Raw genomic sequence first — 24,114 nt, forward strand, 5'->3', positions numbered from 1 at the left:
TTTCCTGGTTGGTGGGCGGGACGGGGAGGCTGCGGAGGCGGAGCTCAGGGAGGCGGGTAGTGGGCGTCTCTGACCTCAGGTTGCAGGAGAAGGCGGCCCAGAAGTCTCCTCCAGAGTTTTACCGTATAAAGAAAGAGCAGTCGTTGAGACGCTGCCATTTTTTGTCATTTGTACTGTCACATGGCATTCCCGAGCGCTGGTCCCACGCTTTACACAGCCGCAAAGGTCTTCCCTCTATCCTAGGAATAAGCGTAGACCTCGCTTTACAGATGAGACGTGCAAATTTGAGTGACAGTTGCAGGTGCGTGGGTGGTCAGGGGGGCTAGGATGCGCACCTGAGTCATCAGACTCCCCTAGGCTCGGCCTAGGGTCCTCAGGTCAGAGGCCATGCCTAAAGCGTTTCCGCAGGCACCTGCCTCCGGTGTGGCAAAGGCTGCACTACCAGGGGTGGGGCGATGCCGAGAGCCCGCACCGCGCCACTGGACATACTGGGCCAGCTTTTGCCTCCGAATGGGAGTCGGAAGGGAAGACCTCAGGATCCCCAGAGGTCGCCCTTCTTGTGCAGCAGGCCCATAGTGCCTGCCTTGACGTTGGGCAGTGCCTTTGGAAGACAGGAATGACGTTGCAGGGAATCCAAAATAATCATATCATAGCTGAACCCCCATCACTGCTTCCTCCAGGGTATCCAGGACCACGCACTTTTCCTCCATTTTTGTGATTATTTAGCTTTTCCCTCTACCCATAATTGATCTCCATGACAGAAATGGTTGGGTCTGGTTTTGCTCAGTGGTACCTGGCACCTGAAATGAGTGACTGAGGCAAGGATCTCAATCAACATTTATTAGGCCAGCTTTAAGGTCCTTCCAGGAAAAACGCAAGCCACAGATGCATCTGTGGCTATTTTCTGAAGAGGTTTTCAAGACGCTTAGTATTTATACATTTCCTTAAAGCAGGGAAAAGTGTATAAGAAGAGGGGCAGGTAGGCGGTAAGGCAAAAGGTTACATTTTTATGAGACTTTAGTGCCCAGGAAATGTACATTTTACATAAGATAAGGTGAATGTATGAGGAGAAAAATAGAGTAAAGGAAGAATCAATTATGCAGACATCTCTAGATAGCTGGGGAAACAGTTGACCTAATCTTGTCTCTGGTCTGCACTTGGAAAGAGAAGCTTGTAATCAACATGAGCATGAAATCAAACAGACTTTAGTTTCAGGAGCTGGAGATAGACTCCAGACCTAAAGTTAAAATTTACATGTCCTTGTTTTGGGAGGCTGGCAAAGAATTTACTTATGAATGATCTGTGGGGGCAGTCCTTCATAGATGCCTATAGCCTTTGACCTTTCTGTGGGGATCTGGCTAATGCATAATGTTAGTAACAGCTAGCTATTCAGTAGGAAGCGGGCATTATATGACTCAGCCTCCAGGCTTGACCTTCCCATTTGCATAAGGAGTTTGGGGGGATCCTGCAATTTGTATTTTCCTTTACACACCCAACACCCTGCATGACACAGAGCTAAGGCATGATGAATATCTGTTAAGTGAATGAGGAAACCTTAGAGATTTATCAGAAATCAAGTAAGCAGAGGTCCACACCTAAGAATCCTACTCAACCGCTGCATTTTCCAAAATTAACTTGCTGGGCTAAGAGAATGCAGGGTCTTCATATTCCTGGATTAAATTCACCTACCTATCATTGATATTATTACTACCACTATCTTCATCATCGGTGTTATTATCATACAAATACAGGTGCATAGTAGAAAACACAGATAAACACAAAGGTAAATTCCTAGAAATACTGGCCAATGAGAATAGCCTAAGCGTCTCCCTCCACCTGCCCCTTCTGCCACAGTTTGCCTGTAGCCTCCGAGTGTCAGAAAGAAGCTAGACGGAGGGTAATCTCCCCCGTTCCACTTCCCAGGATAGGGCCTCTCCCCACCCAACCCCGACTCCCCGCCCAGCTCCGCCTTCACACCCTGGGCTCCAAGCTCCGCCCACCGAAGACGAACCGGAAACGCGCTTCCTCGCTTCCGGCGAGGGCCTCTGCACTGGGCATGCGCGGAAGTAGCCTCTCCACGGACCGGCAGGCGCAGGCGCACAGGCTGCACTGATCTCCGTATCTTCGGCTTGCTCCCTGGCTTCAGTCACCTTCTTCCCGGACCCCGCTCACGGCCCCAGTGGGCGGGTGGCAGGTGAGGATCAGGGCCCCGCAGTCAGAAGAAAATCGGCCGTGCCGAACCGCCTCGGGGCTGGAGCCCTCGGCCCGGCCCCCCGGGTCTCCTCTGAGTCCCTTCCTAGAGAGGGGCGGGCTTCCCTCCTCCTACTTGGGGCTTGTCCACCTCGCAAGCCACTTCGGGGCTGGAGCCTGCCGGCCCTCCGCCTGGGCCTGGGTCTCCTCTGGGGTCCTCCCTAGAGAGGGGCCGGGGTCACTCCTGCCTGGCCACTTCTGCTCCGCCGGCCCAGACCTCCACGGCGCCAGCAGTGAATGGCAGTCGGAGAGAGGATCCTAAAGATCGGGAGAGTTGCCACATCTGCCAAATATACATTTCAAGCAGTGAAACATATTCTGATTCTACCTTTGGTTATAGGTATATGGTTAATACTGGTGTCTACAGGTGAATAAGGCTAGAGTAAGGAAACCCTTGGAAGTGAGGAAGCTGTTTTGCTACAGATTATATGAGCCTTACCACAAAATATTATATATATAGTTTATATATGTGTATGTATATATATGTTTTACATGTCTTCTTATGTATATATATAAAATCATCATCTATATCATGTTTTATATTATTTTCATTTGACCATTCCTCTTAATTTTCCAGAGAAGTAAACCCTCACATCCTTGCTTACAGGCATTTTACTTTGTAAAATAAAATCTAGATGATTTCATTTGTGTAAGGGGAAAGTGATGATCCCTTTAGGGCAGTTTATTACTTTAATATTCACTTAGAATAGTTTGTTTTTTCCTTTACTTATCTTCTCATAAGTGGTTTTTAGATGTTTGTATTTTATCAGTTCTCTTAATTTGTAAAGTTTTTAAGCTATGTAATTTAGAAGCGTTTTTATCTTAATTTCTATTATTTTGGTGATGTTTTCCTAGGCAATGTTCTATCTTGTCTATCTCTGGTGAACACATTTCCCTAAATCTTAGATGTTTAAAGCAGCTTCATCTTCATAGCAGTAAATTTTTTTCTGACAGTTTCTTCATAAAAGGCTCACAGGGCTGGTCTGAGAGGGGGAGCAAGTGAGTGCACATACTCGTGCACATGCCAGTAAGTGCTGTCCAGTTTTGTTGTTATCTCAGCTTCAGTGCTTAGTGAGGATCCTTTTTTTTTGTTACCATTTAACTTTTGCTTCAGTCATTCTCACTGCCTCAAATTTCCAGAATTAAGCAGGTGATATAAGTTTTCTGGAAAGAGGCAAAGAAAGTATTATAGGATGGAGTGTCTTGGGAAAGCTTCATGGAAGAGGGGTACTTCAGCTGAGTCTCAAAGAATTAGTGTTCAAATGGCTGGAGACCTCACACCTATTAGAATGGCTACTATAACAATAAAAAACAGAAAATAATAAGTGTTGACAAGGATGTGGAAAAATTGGAACACTCCTGCATTGTTGGCAGGAATACAAAATGGTTCAGCCACTATGAAAAATAGTTATTCAGTCCTCCCCCAAAATTAAAATAGAATTACCATATGATCCAGAAATTCCACTTCTGCTTGTATACCCAAAACAATTGAAAGCAGGGTCCCAAAGAGATATTTATACACCCATTTTTATAGCAGCAATATTCACAATAGCTAAAAAGTAGAAGCAACCCAAGTATCCTTCAATAGATTAACGGCTAAACAAAATATGGTAAATATATGCAATGGAAGATTATTCATCCATAAGAAAGAAAGAAATTCTGACATAAGCTACAATAGGGATGAAACTTGTGAGTATTATGCTACGTGAAATAAGCCAATCACAAAAAGACGAATACTTTATGATTCCACTTCTGTGTGGTCCCTACAGCAGTCAAATTCATAGAGACAGGAGAGGCGTGGATGCTGGGGCTGGGGAAGATGGGTATATAGGGCATTGCTCAATCTTAGTTGGGCAATCTTAGGGACAGAATCTTAGTTTTACAAGATGAAGAGAGTCTGGAGATTAGTTGTACACAAATATGGATGTACTTAACACTACTAAACTTAAAAATGGTTAAGATGGTAAATATAATTTGTGTGTCTTTTACCACAGTTAAATAAGAGGCTGGAGAAATTGATGTTTTTGAATTTTGAATCATTTGAATATATAACCAATAAGCATTTATTCAATTGATAAACAAGGTACAATTAGTTTAATGGTACCTGAAAGAGAAAGCTGATGAGGCTGACTTGTATTTTTCTCTGTTTCAGGCCGCATGGAGGGTGCTAAAGGTGGCAGCCAGGCTGAGGAGTGCCCCCCGGCGCAGGTGGGAGCTGAGGGCATCTCTCCGCAGGGGCCTCCGGAAGGACAGGGACAGGTTCTTTACCACGAGGAAACCATTGATCTGGGTGGGGATGGGTTTGGATCCGAAGAGAACGAGACCGTGTCAGAGGACTCCACTAATTTCGTGGGTAAGCTCAATGAGCACATGATGGAGAGCGTGCTCATCTCCGACTCTCCCAATAACAGCGAAGACGACGCGGGTGACCTTGGTTGTCTGCAGGATGTCATGGAGCCAGTGGAAGACAGTGCTGACCATAGACTGGAAAATGTCACCAATAAGGAAGAAATGGACACTCTGAGTAATGGCAGTGAAACCGATGGGGACGACACACCTAAGGACATCTCAGACATGACCCCAGATAGCAGAGCATCTTTGAAGGAAGACCCTGCACAAGAAGAAGCAACAGGCATGCCCGCATTCAGGGGCGATGATGCAGAGGACCCAGTGCCCAGGGATGGCGAGGCTCCCCCAGAAGAGCAGGTGTCGGGGACGTCTTCCAGCCAGGCCTCCTCCAAGGACGAGCCCGTCCCTGTGTGTACCATTTTCAGCAAGTCAAGCTCGGCTCCTCAGCCTCACCTGTTCCTGCACGACGGCTTCGAGTCCCAGATGGTGAAATCGCCGAGTTTCAGCAGCGCAAGCGAGACGTCAGCGAAGACCCCCCCTCAGGCCGTCCAGCCCAGTCCCAGCCTGAGCAAATTCTTTGGCGATACGATCAACACTAATTCGTTGGCCTCTGACTTCTTTGATTCCTTCACTACGTCCACTTTCATTTCTGTCAGCAATCCCAACGCAGGCGCGTCAGTTCCGGAAAAACCGTCTTCACTCACTGCTCCAGTGGGAGAGACCTCCCCGGACTCCACTGACCCGTCTTGCTCGGCAGGGGTTGAAAGGTCAGAATCAGGTGTTTCCACAGCTTCTCTGGAAATTCCTGAATCTCCAAAGCCGTTTTCACAGATACAGGCCGTGTTTGCAGGGAGCGATGACCCCTTTGCCACGGCCCTGAGCATGAGTGAGATGGACCGAAGGAACGACGCCTGGCTTCCCAGCGAGGGGACCCGGGACATCCTGACAGCAGTGGCGACCCAGCAGTACAGCACCGTGTTTGTAGACAAGGAGAACCTCACCATGCCCGGCCTGAGGTTCGACAACATTCAGGTAAGACACGGAATGTTTCTGCGTCCACGTCTGGTCCCTTTTAATCTCTCTGTGAAATACATACAGTACAGTTCAAAGGATGGGAAATCCTTATTTGTCAGTAGTTCCTAAAATTTTGATTGTTGGAGTCTATGTTATTTTGTCCCTAGGTATTAGGAACTCGAGTTTGTTTCCTTAACATAATGCATTTAATATACAACTTAGAGTCATAGAAGTAAATACCAGCAAGGTAGATAGTTACACCACAATTCTCTGAATTAGTTCTACACTTTGTGTGATCAGTTTGTGACATCTGAAGTCTAGTAAATGATAAACCCACTCTTTTTTTTTTGGCATATTATGGGGGTACAGATTTTAAGGTTTCAATAAATGCCCTCCCCCCCCCAAGTCTGAGTTTCCAGCATGACCATCTCCCAGATTCTTTTTTTTAAATATGGAAAAACATATTTGTATTACGTATAACATGTTTGATATAGAAAGCTTTTAGATTTGATAAAATAGCCCAAAAAATAATAAATATTAAAATGTTATATATATGCTAAATGGTGATACACAAATATCCAGTCTCACTAGTAATCAAAGATAATCAAATTATTTCCATTTTCCATCTATCTAACCAGATGCTTTGGTTATAATTATTTACTGTTTGTTGAAGTGTGGGCAGATAGCCTAAGGTAGCCCTGGTGGGACCAAAAGTTGATACAAACATTTTTAAGTAAAATTTAAAGGCACATTAAATTATGCATATCCTTTGACCCAGAAATTCCACTTTTAGGAATATACTATAAGGAAATAATCGTACTTGTATACAAATAACCAGCTATTGGGATGTCCATTGCAGTGAAGTGTGTGATTGCAAAGAATATGAAATAGTGTAAGAGCCCATTATTAAGAGGCTCGAATGCTAATGAGATGACTCCGACAGGACATTTGTGCAGATGTCAAAAATGATGCCAGGAGTTGGGAGGGAGGGAGGGATGAATATGTGGAACACAGAGGACTTTTAGGACAATGAAACTACTCTTCAGGGTGTCCCAAAAGTCTCCATACAGAGGGAAAATTTTGTAAAATTTTGTAATGAATATTTTGTAAATAAAGGTACATTTATCTACAATTTCCCAATTTCTCCATGTATGGTGACTTTTGGGACACCCTGTATATACACTATAATGGTGGAGACATGGCATTATTCATTTTTCCAAACCCATGGAATGTACAAGACCAAGAGTGGACCCTAATGTGATACAGACTTTCGGTGGTGATGGCGTGTCAGTGTAGGTTCGTCATTGTGACAGACGCACCACTCTGGTGAGGGGGACCGTGGTGGGGGATGCTGTGTGTGTTGGGGGGGGGGGGCGGGAGGAGTTTAGAATCTCTGTTCCTTCTGCTCAGTTTTGCTATGAACCTAAAACTGCTCTAAATAATATCTATTTTTAAAAATGTTAAGGCAGAACGCTTAACGAGCGAGATTCATATATTATTAAATTTGAAAATCACATGTAAGGTAGCATGTGGCTGGCATAGTATGATAAAATTATTATAGCTATATTTTTACATGTGTAGCAAACTAAATCATTTGCATGTCAACTTTAGTTTCTTGTCCCCGGATTGCAGCATTAGCAGTTTGCATGTGGCAGTGTGCATGGGCCGCCACACCTGCTGGGTCCTGGCCCCGTGTCCTGTGCATGTCTGTCTTGCTGGACTGGAAGGAAGGCCCTACAGCCGGCTCTCAGTAGAATTCCCATTCCTGAGCACAAACAGATAAAATCGGTGAACCAGTTGTGAATATGACTGTTTTACTCAATTGATAGACCGCTGAGGCCTGAGAGTGCTGAATTCTCTAGAAAAAGAAAAAGTCACATGCTAGAGAGATAAGGTTGATTAATTTCCATACATAACTGAAGTGTAAGCCTGTAGCAGGCAGGATTGGGATATTGTACGTGGCATTCTTTCCAGAATATTCATTTGCTAACCTTGTATTTATTGTGGGTTTACTGTATACCAGGCATCAGTCTGATACCCCTCTCTACCCTCTTAGGCAGAATACATTGAGAATAACTTAACCTTAGCAGGATCTTTCTAATGAATACTGATTATGGACTCTGATTTCAGGGGATATTGGATCTGTGGGATTTGATTTCCTTTTTCACTGAATCCTTACCCAATTCACTCCCCAGCCCTGCTGTTTACCCTGCACCCCAAGATGGCTTTAGTCTTCTGCTTCATGTTTCTCCCCTTCTCTCACTTCTTGGGGTTGCTCGTAATTTCCTTTGACATCAGTGGGTCTGGTCTTTAGTACCTTCTTTTAAAACCATCTGCCCTTTGCAGTTTGCTTCCCCCTTCAGTGATGACTCAGGAGGAATCTGAAGGCTGCCACCCAAAGGATTTAACCCAGTGGTTCACAGCAGGGTGCTGGGGACCACGGGTGCTAGGGTGCATTTGGTAATGTGCATAGTTGCTTCCCTGTGGTTGACAAAGGGCTGTCAAAAGTTGTGCATCTGACACTCAACAGTGGAGCCAAGAGCACTGCCGATCCTCCGGGCTGGGTGGTGTCACAGCAGAAATCACCTACCCAGAAATGTAGGTCATTCTTGAGTTGAGAAACACAACTGCTAACATTCTGTGCCAGTTTAACCCAGATTAAATCACATCTGGAGGCTCTGCCTGAGTAAGAGGCCACGGGATCAGTGGCGGGTCCTCTGTAGCTTAAAGCTTTGATTTTTCACTCCGCAGTGCCAGGGGACTGCCGAGCGGGCAGGGCATTCCGTCAGCCCAGCACGGGTACCTGGCACTCCGGGTACATGTGCAGGCATGTACCAGAGGCCAGCCAGGAGATAGCGTATTTTGTTTTTGTTTCCTCCAGATGCTAACGTAATGTGTTTCATACCTCTTGCAATTCACAGTGGTTGTTTTAGAAACTTCAGGGTAAGTAGAAATTTGAACTAAGAATGTTCCCAGAAGACCTTCGGCTTTCACGTATGACAAATGTGATAAATGTCTGCTCGCTCAGTGGCTCTTCCGCTGTATGTTGTCTTTCAAAGAACTTTCCATTCCTGGGGTAGAAAAGAAAAGCTGTGAGATTGTCCTTGGATGGAAATCTGAGCACATGATATTGGCGTAGCAAAGAAGAGTTTCTCTTAACCTTCTGCTCACACCAGGTTTTTAAGATGTTAACCAACACTGATAGGGTGACCTATTGAAAGGTTTCTCCCACTGCCACTGTTGAACAGCTCAAGCGTTGTTTGTTCTAAAGCAGTTTCTAAAACACTTATGTTTGAATTTTTCCCAAATTGCTCATCTGTTGATAACTAGTTAAAAATCCCCTTCTTATGGAATAAAATTTAAACTTTTTAAAAATTGCTGCTTTATTAATTTTTATGGCAGTCTAAGTTAAATTAGAGGCCTAAAAGGTAAACTTGTAAAACTTTACCCAACTATAGTAGCACCACACGAAGAATATATGCATTTTCAAGTAATTGTATGGCTGAAATATATAATTATAGATGGCATCTGTTCTTCTGTAAGAAGTAAATGGATCCAGGTTCATCTGTGTTGTTACAAAAAAGAAAAAAGTAAATGGAAAGTTTGTGAGGAAATAATAGCTCAGAAATTTTAAGAACTAGTAAGGAATGAAAGTTGGAGAATTGTTTGTGTGGAGCTCATTCATAAAGAGAGAGAGAGAAGGGAATATAAATAAAAGCAGCGACGTGTCAGTGGTTAAAGTGATAGAGTTTTAGCTCCGGGGCCGTGTCACAAGCCATCAGCAGTCAGCGTGCAGCCTGGAGAGAGGTCTGTACTAGCAGTGTGATATGCAGACTCTGAGGCTGGACATTTCCTCTACCTCTTTCCCATCCTGTTCCCCTGATTCTCTTCTTCCCCTCACCCTTCTTGCAGTTTGGATTTGACAAGATTCCCCATCAGGGAAGCCCACAAAGTCTGTGTTTAAAACCCTTTCTTAGGTCTCTCAGAGTCCCCATGCCAGAAACCCTGGAAACTTCGAGAAAGCCAAATGAGTCACTGTTACTGCCTTTTCTACAGTCCACCAACGATCTCAAAGCTTCCAAGGAATAGAAAGTTACCTGTTCCTTAACCACTTCGGTACGGCACTCGCCATGAAATCTTGCCCACAGCCAGCACTCACAGTCCGCATGGTAGTCTGTGCTGTGCATTGACCACGAATCCATTTTGCTCTTGTGTAATGAGGAAAGCTTGAAAGCACTGAAAGCTTGTTTTACTTTACAGGTAGCTTGACTTGTCATGTAAATCAGAATAGGTAACATATACATATATGTTTTCATTACGGTATATGTAAATGTTCACAATTTTATTTTGATAAATGAAAAATTAGAACAGTCATATCACGGCTGTCGGCTAAAGTTGATGCGTGGCTGTCAACTATAGTTGACTCAGCTGGTGCCAAAGTGGTTAAAAAAGGTGGAAAGTCTGTGATCCAGTCCAGTTTCTCCGTTTATGTTGCGGAAACTGAGATCAGAGTGCCTCCTGCATCCAGCAGTAAGCCCGCTGTGCCCCAGGCACCCACTCTCCTAGCTGCTCCAGCCCAGACCAGGATGTAGGGCCCAGACTGGGGTAGCAGACTTGCAAATGGGTGGTTACCGGACACCGCAGCTCAGTAGGGGGCACGGTTACCAAGGTAATGCAGCTAGTACACTGCAAAGCCGCTAGGAGAACTCCGGTCCTGTTTGTCTTGGTTCTGGGTTCTTTGTCTTATATTATGTTGTATTTCTGTCTACTATATCAATGACTAATTGTGTTTTTCCCAGAAAGACTTGTATGTAAGCCAAAGAACTAGAAGTCACCTCTGATTATCAGGGAAATGCAAATCCAAACCACCATGAGATATCACATCATGCCTGTTAGGATGGCTATTGTCAAAAACACAAGAGGTAGCAAGTGTTGGTGAGGGTGTAGAGAAAGGGGAACACTTGTACTCTATTGGTGGGAATGTAGATTAGTACAGCCCTTATGGAAAACAGTATGGATATTCCTCAAAAAATCAAAAATAGAATTACCATGTGGTCCAGCAATCCCTCCTCTGGGTACATATCCAAGAGAGTTGAAAGCAGATCTCAGAGAGATGTCTACACTCCCGTGTGCAATGCAGCACTGTTCGCAATAATCAAGATGTGAAGGCAACCTAAGTGTCCATCAGCAGATGAGTGGACAAAGAAACTGCGGTGTGTACACAGTCCTATACTCAGCCTTAACAAAGAAGGAAATCCTGCCGTTTGTGACAACATGAATGAACCTAGAGGGCATCATGTCAAATGAAATAAGCCAGATACAAAAGGACAAAATAGCACATGATTTCACTTATTTGTGAAATCTAAAAAGTCAAACTCGCAGAAGCTGTGGGAGGAAATGGGAGGGGAATGGGGAGATGTCAGTCAAAGGGTACAAAAGTTTCATTTATACAAGAGAAGTAAATTCTGGAGATCTAACGTACAGCACTGTGACTGTAGTTAGTAATACTGTACTGTTCACTGGCACTTTGATGAGAGCATGTTGTAAGTGTTCTTCCCCCGTCGCCCCCCCCGCCACGGTATCTGTGGGTGGTGATGGTTATGTTAATTAGACTGTGGAATTCAGTACACAATGTATACTTATGTCAAATGACCATGTTGTACACCTTGAATACAGACAGTTTTGATTTGTCAATTAAATATTCCAAAATTAAAGATAAAATGCCTTTTCTATTTATCCACACTTAAAAAAAAAGAACTAGAAATCAAAGAGCTTGATTTTAGGGTTCCATAAAGAATAAGTAGAGCATTTAGGGGAGCAGAGACTTTTTTCCAGGGCCCCCGAAATTGCCTGACATGTGTAGACATACATTCTTCTGATCAATACATGAACATAGAAAGAAACCTTGAATTAGGATAACTGGTTTCAAATTCTTGCTTTGCCAATAACCTATGTAACCTAGTGGAATTCATCTGTGGCTTAAGTCTCTTATCTGTAAATGAAAGGGCTTGATGAATCTACAGTTAGGATGTTGGGCTTAGCTGTATTGACAGAGGAAGGCCAGGCGCAGTGGCTGCAGCGGGGCAGAAGTGTGTTTCCCTGTGGGGGCAACCTGCCTCCTGTGCCGAGGTGTGCAGCCCGGCTGGAGAGTGAGTCTGCCTTCCTGGCCAGAGGCCAGGACTCTTCTCCCGACCAGCTTCTGGCCATGAGGAGGAGGTGGGGACTGGGGACACAGTAGTAGTCCTTTGGAGATGCTTCACCTGGAAGATGGAGTGTGTGTCTACCCACATCCCCTGGCCCAGAATATCGTCACTCGGCCACACCAAGCCACAAAGAAGGCTGGAAATACTTTTTTAGCCAGGCAGCCATGTGTGCAGGCAAAACTGGGAAGTTCTGGTATTCAAAAAGATTTGTGGATGACGAATAGTCTTTTCTGCAGTGAGTCCCTCTAGCACTGACAGTGTCTGAATCTACAACCCATAATTACAGCCAGGTTTGAATCATTACAGGCAACTAAACCCCCTGCTGCATATACAGGAATTATCTAGCTTGTAAGTAGGTTCCAAACCCATTTTCTAGTAAATTATTTTATAAATTGCAGGTAGGTTTTTAGACTAAGCCACAAAGGACTAGGTGGGAGTCATTATACAGAGCTCATACTGTATATTTTCTCTTCTCTTTCTCTTTTTCTTATGCTCCTGTTATTTGTGATTTGGCCAAATATGAATGTTAGGAATGCAGATTTCTGTACAATCCTTTGTGTGGACACATGTTCCATTTCTCTTGTGTAAAAACCTAATAGTGAATTTCTTGGTTTTATGATAAAAGTATGTTTACAAGAAATAGCTGGACTGGTTTCCAAAGTGGGGGCACCACTTTACATTTCAGCAATGTATGAGATTTCCAGTTGTTCCACATCCTTGGTGTAGGCAGCATGTTTTTATTTTTGCATTTCCCTGATGATTGGTGATATTGAACTTTTTGATATATAAGCTATTTGTATGTCTTCTTTGTGAAATAATCTGTTCAAATTTTTCCCATCTATTAAAATTTTTATGTTTGTCTCATTGTTATTTTTATGAATTCTTTAAATGCTCTAGATAGAAATGATTTATTGTAATTTTTTTTTCTCCATTCTGTGCCTTGCTTCTGCATTTTCTTATGGTGGCTTTTGAAGGGCAGAAATTTAAATATTTTGGTACAGGTCTTCTAGCTCTGGGTTCTCTCAGATTGTATTGGTTTAAAAAATTATTTCATCTTCATTTTTAAAAGTTATTTTTGACAGATATACAATATGTTTACAATATATAGAATTCTAGGTTGATAGGGGTTTGGGGTTTTTTGGGTTTTTTTTCGTTTTTGTTCTTTTTTTGTACAGACAGGGTCTCACTCTGTCACCCAGGCTGGAGTGCAATGGTCTGATCACAGCTCACTGTAACCTTGGATTCCTGGGCTCAAGTGATCCCCTCCCTCAGCCTCCTGGTAGCTGGGACCATAGGGGTACATGCCACACCCAGCTAATTTTTTTTTTTTTTTTTTTTTTTTTTTTTTGTAGAGACAGAGTCCCCCTAATGTTGTCAAGGGTGGTCTTAAACTTGTGGCCTCAAGTGATCCTCCTGCCTTGGCCTCCCAAATTGCTGGGGTTCAGGTATGAGCCCCCGTCCCCAGCTGGCAGGTTTCCTTTGCCTTGTAAGATGCCATCCCATTGTCCTCCAGTTTGCATAGTTTCTGACGAGCAGTCTGCAGAAACTCTTACCCTTGCTCTTCCATACCTAATGTGTATTTTTTTGCTCCGGTTGTTTTTAAGATGTTATCTCTGAGTTTTCAGCACTTCGATTCTTATGTGCCTTCACATGGTTTTCTTTCCTGTTTATCTTGCTTGGGAGTCATTTACCCTCCTGGATCTGGGAGTTTTTCATTTTTGTCAGTTTGGGGAAATTTGGGGGTTCATTAGTTCTTCAGATATTTTTTGTGTTTTCCCTTTCCTCTATTCTGAAAGCACCATTTACACATACTGCTTGATATTGCCACACCATTACTGAAGACATGTTTTTGGTGTTGTTTCTATTTTTCTGTCTCGTGTGTGTGTGTGTGTGTGTGTGTGTGTGTGTGTGTGTGTGTGTGTGTTTAAGTTTGACGTTCCTATTGCTCTGTCCTTAAGTTTTCTCTACTTTTTAGTTTGCTGTTTATCCTGTTCAGTGACTTTTCCACATATTTTGTCTTCGGAAATTTTACTGGGTTCTTTTTTTATATCATTTACTTTCCTCATCATTTTCAAGTTTTACTTTTGCTCCTTAAGAACATGTATAAGAGATGTCTTCAAGTTCTCTTCTGGGCTGAGTGCACCTGTAGTTCTAGCTACCAGGGAAGCTGAGGCAGGAGGATTGCATGAGCTCAGGAGTTTGCGTACAATCTAAGCAACATATGTCTCTTAATAAAAGGAAAAAAGTTCTTTCTGAAAACTCCATTATTTCTGTAATTTCTGGATCTATTTCTATTTATTTTTCTCTTAGTTATGGGTCACATGTACTTTCTTGTTACATGTCTAGTAATTTTTTTTTTTTTTTTTTGAAACTGGGTCTTGCTTTGTTGCCCCAGCTAGAGTTGCATATCAAAATGCATCATAGCTAACTACAACCTCAAACTCCTGGGCTCAAGCAATCCTCCTGCCTCATCCTCCCAAGTAGCTGGGAATACGGGTGTGAGCCACCACACCCAGCTTCAACTCATGTTTCCCTTCTCTCAGATTACAGCCTTTTCCGTGTCTGAAAACAGCCGTTACATTTTGTTGTGTTTGTTCACGTTAAGACAGTAAGTCCGGCCCCACTTACTCAGGAACAGACAGATGAGAAAGTTACTGCTGCTGCTTTTGTTCACCTCACTCACAAATGGGTCTCTTTTCTTTTCCTTACGTCCCCAGTCTAAAGGACGCTCTGTTGAACTTTAGCTTGTGCACGGAGCAGGGAAGATCTGGAGAGGCTGGTCCAAGCCTCTTTGTAACATTTACCTATGAAAACGGTTTTCAAAATCCCCATTTGTTTAGGGCCTCATAAGAAAATAGGTTTATGTTTGCTTTTGGTTCTACAGTGTTAAGACATATTAATAATTCATATACCATAAATTCACACATTTAAAACATTCAATTCAACCACTGTTAGTATAATGACACAGTTGTACAACCATTGCCACAATTAATTTTTAGAACATTTTTATCACCCCCAAAACTTCAAACCAATTAGCAGTCATTTCCTATCCTCCTACCTCCAACCCAGCTCCAAGCAACCTGTCTCTATGGATTTTCTTGGTTTGGACATTTCATATAAACAGGATCATACAAGACATGGTCTTTCCTGACTGGCTTCTTTCAGTAAATATATCATTTTTAAGAGTCATTTATGTTGTAGCATATATCAGTATGTCATTCCTTTTTATTGACAAGTAATAGTCTATCGTATGGATGTTCCATATTTTATCCATTCATCAGTTGGTGGACACTTGGGTTGTTAGCATCTTTTCACTGCTGAGCAGTGCTGCTGTAAACGTCGCGTACAGGTGTTTGTGTGGACGTGTGGTTTCAGTTCTCTGGATGTATACCAAGGTGTGGAGTTGCCAGGTTATGTGGCAACTCTGTTTCACATCCAAGGAACCGCCAGAGTGTTTTCCAAAACAGCCGTCCCGTTTTACATTCCCACCAGTGATGTAAGAGGGTTCCGGTTTCTCCACATCCTTGAGTTTGGGTTTTGTTTTGTTTTTGTTTGTTTGTAGTTTTTGTTCAGGTGTTCCCATGTTGCCTGGGAGAAAGCGAACACTAGAGCCAGAGGACAGATGCTCCCAGGATGAGCAGCGAGTGTCGCCACCGCGGACACGCCACGCGTGCCCGGTGCAGGCGCCGCGTCTTCAGCGCACTGCCCCGTGACCGCTGTTTCTTTAGGCGGCCCGGACAGGAAGGCCCGTGCGCTTTGACTCAGCTGCTCTGAGTTCTGTTTTGTCTTCGGCCATTGAAGCGAAAAGGGACTATTAAGATGGTTCCGGCTTTGCAGGAGGGCTGCAGGCCCACGACCACCTGCTGGCTGTGAGAACCAGCCGCTTTCTCTTCCATAAATACCTGACCCGGAGAGTGGGGCGGCTGCTGGGTTGTCAGGCTGTGATGAGTGCCACACTGTGACAGGCTTATGTGGAATCTCCTCCGTGTTCCCCAAACCTTGCCTCGGATAAAAGAAGCCCCTCCCTCAGTGGTTTGCTGATGTGAAGGGTCCGCTGGTTCCCTCCTGGGTGGGACAGCCAAGCTCTCCACAGGTCCCTCCCCTTACTCTAATGTCTACTGGAGGGTGTGCTTACAAATGTTGCAACCTCATGGGCCATGATTGCCCTCAGTTTAGTGACACAGGGAGGGTTCGGTTTGTCTTAAGGCATTTGTCACATCCTTGGACTTCTAAAGATAGGATGTTTGTTAGTCATATGCTAATATCTCAGGAACTTCCTGTGGTAACTAAAGTGTTAACAGAGAATTCTAAGGACTAGAGATTTTTGCAGTGTGGTCTCATTAATTGAGAATGTTGCAAGGACGGAGGGTTTAAATTGGCCTTCCCTCCCCGGCATTCAGATCTGATCTTGCTCTTTGCCCGGCTCCCTGTTCCTCTGGCTAAGATAATGCTCTTTGTCTGATGTGAGTTGCATTTTTGCAAAGCTTTATGGAGCCATATGTCTAAGCTCTTTTATTTTGCCCTTTAATTATCGCCCCTAGATCAGTTAGCTGCTTTTGTGGCTCTGGTATTTGAAGTACTTCACCTTAACTCTCTGAAGGCAGAAATTATAAAACTGCTGCTCCTAGACCTTTGCCCCTTGTGAGAAGATGCGAGGCCTGGCTGCTGCCAGCAGAAGGCTTAGACCCAGGGAAAGGCAGGCCTGTGACCTGCGCCACCAAGCTCCCGCCCACCCCCCGCTACCGGCTGCCAGTCTCTCCATAGAAGAGTCAGCAGAGCGGGAGAAGCAGACAGTGTCAGCAGCTTTTCTGCATCTCCTGCTCACGTGGTCCAGTTACTGCTTTTCTTTTAAGTGTCACCATTTTGAAAGATAGCAAAAGATCGGAATAACCTTGCTTATTAGCAGAACTGCTTCTGTGCTTTTCCCCAACCTGCACAGGAGAACAATGGGAAGGCTCCAAGCCAGCAGTGAGGCCCGTGCAGGGAGCACTTCCACACTGATGTCCCTCCATCCTCGTGGCCTTGTGCTCCCTGTTGTCCTGCAGTATCAGCGTCAGCCTCCCTGGGGCTCAGGCTTTGTGCTGAGAGGTGAGATCTTGGGCTTCCTCTGTGCCCCCGCCCCGCCCCCCTCTTGGGGTTGTCCTAGTTTTAGAGACACCTTGGGGCCTTGTGTGTGCTGCTGTGTCAGCAGCCGCCGCCCCCAGGGTGCGCAGAGCATGGGTCGGGGAGGGCCGGCGGAACTGGGGCTGCTCCCTGTCTCAGGGCATTCCAGGATCTCAGAGCAGCTCCTCTCTGTAGTGCCCTTCCTCAGGCTCCAGCAGGGAGAGAGACGTCCAGAGCTTTGTCCCTGTCACAACTCTTTGTCCTGGGCTGCCTTGCGGTGGGCCTTGCAACAGTGAGTGTCCTTCTCGCGGACCTCTGAGGGGCATGGTGTCCAGCCAGAGGGCCTCGCCCTGGGCTCTCCCTCAGCCTGCACTGCAGCCACAAAACAGCACTGTAGGCTGGGGGTGTGACAGTGGTGGTTACTAGCTTCTCCCCATACGCCATTTAACTAGGTAACGTGCAGCTGGGGCGTGCCTTACCTATCTCTGTAGCCACGGGGAGTTCTGCTGGCTGTAAACACTGATCACCTGGGCGTCTTGCTGTGGCTCATCCCAGATGGTCCCCAGGTCTCGTACCAGCTAAGAGACTGGTTCCTGGTAGGTCCCTGTCGGTACATCTCTTCCTTCCCAGGCCCGTGCAAAAGCTCCTCCGCAGAGAATGTACTTTTGTCCTGAAATTGAGCTGGACTTAGGACCTAGAAATAAATAAAAGAAAATATCAAAATAAAAATAAAAACAACAACAACAACAAAAGCTCCTCCGTGCTCCCCCAGCCCTTCTGTGTCTTTCCTTTAAAGTAACGTGCTTCAGACTCCACTTGCAGTGTTCTTTATCACGGTCTAAAGATTGGCATCATCCGAAGAGTCTGGTTAGGAGATAGAAATGGCCCCAGCGCAGAGGCGAATGTGGAGCCCTCCCTGGCCCGCAGCATAAAGTGCCCCCACTCCTGTGAGCAGAGGGCCTGGCTGGGCAAGGTGGTGAAGGACCTGCTGGGAGAAGGGAGGCCCCCTTGTCCCCTGGCCTGGCTAGTGAGCCTAGTGTGGAGAGCGGGGCGGCCCCTCCATGCCACTGGTCACTGGCCTTCAGCCCCGGCCCTAAAGCCTCTCCTGGAAGCCTGGGCCAGTGTGGTGAATGGATGGCGTTCGGGCAGACTGGTGAGGACTGCCTGCCCCAGCGTGAGCTCAACCACTGCAGGTGGCCCTCCCAACACTAGGCTCGTGCCTCCAGCGGGTCACCTCACACTCCCAGGCCCCCCAAGCCCCTCACCTGCTGCCCCGCTCCTGGCTTGGTTTTGGCACTTACTGTAAGCTGGTATAGGTGGTGGTGCTTTATCATTTCTTCTTCAAAAAGAACAATTCTAAAATTATACATTTTATTAACAGTCATGGTAATTTAGTTTCCGGTTGATTGAAGATTTACGATAATGTAACCAACATTTTTACCTCTATAAGCTAATGGAGAAAAGAGGGATTTTGTTTAGTTATGAGTTCTGGTTAGCTGAATTTAATTGACATTTTATTGTCTTGACATGTTCTTCCTACATTCTTTCCAGGGAGATGCAGTTAAAGACTTGATGCTTCGCTTTCTGGGTGAAAAAGCTGCGGCGAAGAGACAAGTCCTAAACGCCAACTCAGTGGAACAGTCTTTTGTTGGATTGAAACAGCTCATTGTAAGTAACAATGTGTTTGATTTTCAGTTTGTTTTTTGATAAGTATTACCTTCCTTCATAATATTTTCTCTAGAAGTTAATTACTTTGAATGTATTGTTATCTAAAGCCCTACACATAAGTGAGAATTTTGTTGTCTTAGATACCAGTCCTGTAATAGCAAAAAGCATCATATTAATACACAGATAATTTTAAGTCTAATCAGTTAAAATGCTGTTGTTTTAAATGATCAAATTACTAAAAGCGGCATATACTTTGATCAAGTATGCTCTATCAAATACGATAGAAGATAAATGATTTTAGGTTTGATTTTTTAAATATACCCCATTTTCTCTATTTCAGGTAGAAATTTTATTATTGCATAGGTGAAGTTCTAAACATTTTTAAACTTTGCCAGGAATTCCATAAGTAGACTTTTAAACATTCGTTAATACTGGATCACCCATACTGTACGTGTCGATATGTTTCCAGGGAATTTCTGATCTCTAAGACAGCTTTAATAGTGTTGAGTTGCTACTGGAATTCTCTCACCTACATTTCATTCAGGAATCCTAAGGCAGCCACCTGGCCAATACTCGGAAAGGACAGCCACGTCCCCACCGCCCCCTTTCCCCAGCTCAGCCTCTCCGTGTACTGCGGAGCTGCCCCGCAGCTGGTCCTGGGGTGGACTCGGCCACGCCGTGCTCCGCCTCTGAGCATGGGCAGCGGGTGCTTTATCAGAGGGGTCTGGAGAGTGAGGTGCCTGGCTTTGGGAACAGGTCCATGGCTGCCGAAAACTCTCGTGTTGAAATTCAGCCCTCGCCCTGAGTACATTACAGTTGCTCATCGTCTTGGTGCTCATCCTGATTTGAGTGAATAATCTGAGGACGTGCATTCACTTTTCCGCATTTGCAAAGGAGATTGGAGTCTCCTACTTTGCTTCACTTCTTTTCTAAGAGTTCCCCAGCTTGTCTTTCTTTGTTATAACTAATTCTTCAATATGAAGCTCCAGATTTCACCTACTGTGAGTAAGCTTAAGTTCTTCAAGATACAGTAGCTGAGAGGTGTAGAAATTTATTGAGGATTTAAGTTTGCCACCCATTTAAGTCAGGAGGGAAAGTTAGCCTGTGAAGTTAAAAAGAAAATGGGATTTTTTTAAAGTTTGTTTTGGAGAAACCTGCGGTTCAGTCTCCACTGAGAGGCGGCCATCTCTGGTGTTAAGACAGTGGTGTGTAAATCACTTGGTTGCACAAAGCCTTCATAGTAAAACTCAGAATAAAATAATCCTAGTTCTTTTTTTGTCACATCGCCTCTACTTTAAGCCAGTATCTGAAAGTCAGGTGTATCCTGTCCTCATTCTGCCAGAGATCACTCACTGATGTCTGTGAGGCCAAAGTCTTAAACCAGAACCGCAGGAGGGCAGTTGTGTCTTGATCTCTAACGGTAACACTCAAGAAAGTAACGAAATTCCTTTTCTTAATTGTCTAGGGCTCTTGGATTCAGACACCCTCACCGCCGTGTGTGGTGTCGTGACTTCTGTACCACTTCAGAAGCTCTCCTGGGCTGGGGACAAGTCAGAGCCGCCCCTGCGGTGGCCCTAAGCTCCCATGCAGGGCACAGCTCCCCCCCGTGACAAGCAGACCCCGAGTGTCTGTCACTGTCACGTGCAGGCCTTTCAGGAAGCGTCGCCTGGCTGCACTCCACCAGGAGGTCAGGCAGGGCCGTCGCTCCCTCGGTGACCCGATTTCCCGGTCCCTCTCTTTTGACTTCACACCCCAGCTTTAATTTTCTTGTGTTCAGATGTCAGCAGATCTCTTGCTTCCTATGAAAGCAAAAAGGAAAAAAGAATTAAAATCCTCTCCATTTCACTCAAAGGTTAATTTCTTATATTCTTATTCTTCCAATCTTGATTGTCATCTTCCTTTGATCCCTGATCTTTTTCTTGGAAGATCTTTTTTGGGGTCTTGCCAAAAAAGCCTGTTTTTGGAAAAGTCCTGAATGTAGGCAAAGTGCTCTCTCTTAGTTACATGGGTTTTATCCTGACTCCGTCACGTGTCTGCACGGAGGGTAACATGTCATAGGTGTCAGTAATAAATGCTTTAACTCGGGGTGTAGGCAGAGCCAGACAACAACAGTTAAAGATCTGCAGTAAGTGCCGTGACAGGCGGGAGGGTGGGCCTTACTCACCGGTGAATCTCTGGGCCTGCACAGTCGGGCAGCAATGGGCGCACGTCTTTTTGAATAAATAAATGGCAGCGTGAATGAGTAAAGAAGAGGACCCCAGGGAGGAAGCTACTTTTTTGAGAAAGTCGAGTCAGACTGGTGGTTTTAAGAAATGGATGCAGGACCTCGTGCAGGGTCCCAGCCAAGTCCCCAGGAGAGTGAAGAAGAAACAAAACCACAGTGGAAGATTAGTTTGGAAAAGGGTGGAACTTTTCTTCCTCCACCGTGGGAGAAAAGGAGAGGAGGTTAGATAGGAGTTGAAGTCAAATCTGGCATGTTTTCAAACTGTGTTTCCAGGAACCCTGGGGTTCCAGGGACAGCCTTCAGGCGGCCGTGGGCAGGGCCAGTGGAGCACTTCAGCAGTGTCTGCTTTATGTGTTGGAGTCTCTCTTGAGTTTTCCTTTTGTGGGGGGAGGGATGGAGGGAGTGGTGGATGAGTTTCGCAATTTAAAAATGTCGAAGACTGGGCGTGGTGACTCAGGCCTGTAATGTTAGCACTTTGGGAGGTCACGATTCAATATAGCAACATAGCAAGACCCCGTCTCTACAAAAAATAGAAAAATTACCCGAGCATGGTGGCGCATGCCTGCAGTCTCAGCTACTTGGGAGGCTGAGGCAGGAGGATCACAGGAGCCCAAGAGTGTGAGGTCACAGTGAGCTCCAATGACGCCACTGTACTCTAGTGTGGGCCACAGAGTGATGCCCTATCTCAAAAAACATTTTTTTTTTCTTTTGGAAAGTTAATGCAGTTCAAAATCTCACTTTGCAGATTAGAAAACTAAGCTAGAAAGGAGAAGAGCTTGGCCCAAGACCAATAACCCAGAGGTCCTAGCTCCTGGTCATCAGAACCGTCCGTACCTCCCTATGTCCCAGGACAGTCTGCACAGCCCAGTGAAGACTGCACTTGCTGGCAGGGTTTTGCTCACTGAGTGCTTCCTACCAGTGACTGAGTATTTCTGAAACACTGAGTATACACACTGGGGGAATCATGCTTTGCCATAGTTTCTAGGACTGGGTTGTGTCCAGGAGTAGGATTTGCCCATGAGAAGATTTTTTCATATCTGATGGAACTGAAACGAATTCTCAATGTGTTTCTTCAGTTTTTGTATTCATTCAGCAAGCACATTAAGCCCCTAGTTTCAAGCAATAACGGTAAAGGTTGCTAAGATACGGCTCTTGCTGCATGAAGTTCTGCCTTCTTAACCACTTATGGAGTTTACTCAGATTTAGAAGTACTATGCTATTTTTTTAAGGAAGAATACATTCCATATTCACAAATTTATTATAACTCAAGGGTGATTTTTCATCAGTGTCTTCAGACACAATAAAAATGCAGCTGCATCCTGCCCCTAGCAGTGAACTCTCCCTTTTCCCTCCTCTTACTGTGGGTCCACCTCCCGCAGAGCAGCTCATTATCTTGGATCCTGGAACACCAATTCCCTGAGTCCCGGTTCTCTAACTCTTGGGAATCCTGGGAACCCTGCAAGAATCCTTAAGACCCGTTTTTGCCACAGAGTAAAGTTCCCAGCCATTCACCCCTTGAAGGGACTGAAGGACCCTCCAGGGTCTGTGACGCCAAACCCTCCCCAGAGACTCTGCCCTCCCCTTCCTCCGCCCCACTCTCTGCGAGTCGTGGAAACGTCACTCACATGGTCACCAAAATACTCACTGAAGTCTTTATTCATTAATTTGGGTAAATGCAAAACCCAGGCAGAGACCCTGTCCTAAAACAGAGATGGGAAATTATCTCACTGTGGGTAACTTAACATGGAGTACACAGATGCCCTGGCTACCTGCGAACCACTGGAAATTGTGTGCTCCCCAAATTGCCTCTTTTCTCAGCATCTTTTATCATATTTACAGAAGTATGTGTCCTCAAAAAGGTAAATAGGAATCACTGTTTAGGTGGTTAGCAGACTTTTTATACATAACACGAAGTTTAATTTTCAGTTAATGTCAATCAAACTCTTCATTGAGTTTCTTTTACTGAAGTGATTCTATAATTATCACATGATTGGAAAGCTTGGGAAAGGGAAGTTAATGGAGATACTCTTATTTAAGGGGGGGGGACAACTGATTTTTAAATATCTGTTTACTTGATAATTTGTTAATGAAGTTATAGGTCCTAAGCCGGGGTGGGGTCCTGCAGCCTAAGGCCACACGTGGCCTTCTAGATCATTCAGTGCGGCCTTTTCACTGAACGCAGGTTCCCACTCCTGTAAGGCGCCCTTGCCCTGCCCATGTGAAACTGATAACAATTTTATTAATAGTCCTAACCAGGGAACGTATGTAAGGTAGGAAATGTATTCATAAAAAGATCATTTCCTTGCCCTGGTATTTTAATTACAGTATGTCCTAAAATAATTCCTACTGTCTTATGGCCAGGAAAGAGATTCTGAATGTATTTTCTTAAGTCATGTCAGAGTGCTCTAAGATTGTAATTGACGGGGAAATGAATGCCACAGCCCGGGGAGGAGGACATTTTAATCACTTCAGTGGTATCATATTTAGAGTTAATGCTTCTGTTTGAGCCTTAGATGGAGAAAAGCTATGTACATATTATTAGTTACTTGAGTGATTTTTATTAGACTATTTTTCTCATCTTTTGGAAGTTGTAGAATGCCTGTTTGGTTTTTCAAATGTGGCCTATATCTTAATTCTAGTAAAAGAAAGTAATATTTAAATTTAGATATTTTTCTCCTTCTAACTTTATCATCAGAGTTCCACATGTTGTGTACAGTAATTGTGAGATTTTCATGAGATTTCCCTCCCAGAGCTGAAAGCTTTATGTGGTATAAATTCTGATTTTAAAAATTATTTCTTCATTGCACATGTCCGACATCTATCACTGAAAGTGGAGGAGAACCACCAGGAAGGGGAACAAGAAGGTAGAAAACAAATGAGATAAAAATAACAAAAACACGCTGAGAAAATAAGTAATTATAATTTCAAATAGCATGTGATAGTAAGAACCAGCTCTGTCTCTCACAGTGGCCGAAGTCACGTCCCACTTCAGAAGGAAAACAGTGCCAAGCATTGCGGCTCCGTGCCCTGCGGGTTCCTCTGGCCGCCTGCGGACTCCCTGTCCCCTCCCCATAGTTCCCGGCTGGCTCTCCGGGAGGTGCCCAGAGCTGCACAGGGAAACTGCGAGGAGGGGCACAGCCGGCCCTCTCTGCTCTCCACACACTTGCATTCGCCGAGAGCCCCCTGCAGCTCCGTGTCACTTCACAGGCAAGACGAAGATCGAAAGGCTGAGGCTATGCTCTGCCCAGGCTGGCAAAAAAAACCCCAACACGTTTGATGTGCGTGGACAAAGCTCCAGTTGGA

The 24,114-nt window shown here is 44.8% G+C and overlaps 1 protein-coding gene across 1 annotated transcript in view; it reads left to right on the forward strand.

The window, feature by feature from the left end:
• The first annotated feature begins 2,046 nt into the window (after nucleotides 1–2,046).
• TRAPPC12 (trafficking protein particle complex subunit 12) overlaps nucleotides 2,047–24,114 on the forward strand; it is an 82,637-nt gene continuing 60,569 nt past the window's right edge. The window contains exons 1-3 of the mRNA XM_012763155.3: nucleotides 2,047–2,194; nucleotides 4,403–5,631; nucleotides 18,471–18,587. Of these exons, the coding sequence (XP_012618609.2) occupies nucleotides 4,408–5,631; nucleotides 18,471–18,587 (1,341 nt within the window). The 5' untranslated portion in view covers nucleotides 2,047–2,194; nucleotides 4,403–4,407. The remainder of the gene's footprint in view (nucleotides 2,195–4,402; nucleotides 5,632–18,470; nucleotides 18,588–24,114) is intronic.

Source organism: Microcebus murinus, chromosome 3 (genome assembly GCF_040939455.1).
Source record: "Microcebus murinus isolate Inina chromosome 3, M.murinus_Inina_mat1.0, whole genome shotgun sequence".
NCBI classification, from domain to species: Eukaryota; Metazoa; Chordata; class Mammalia; order Primates; family Cheirogaleidae; genus Microcebus; species Microcebus murinus.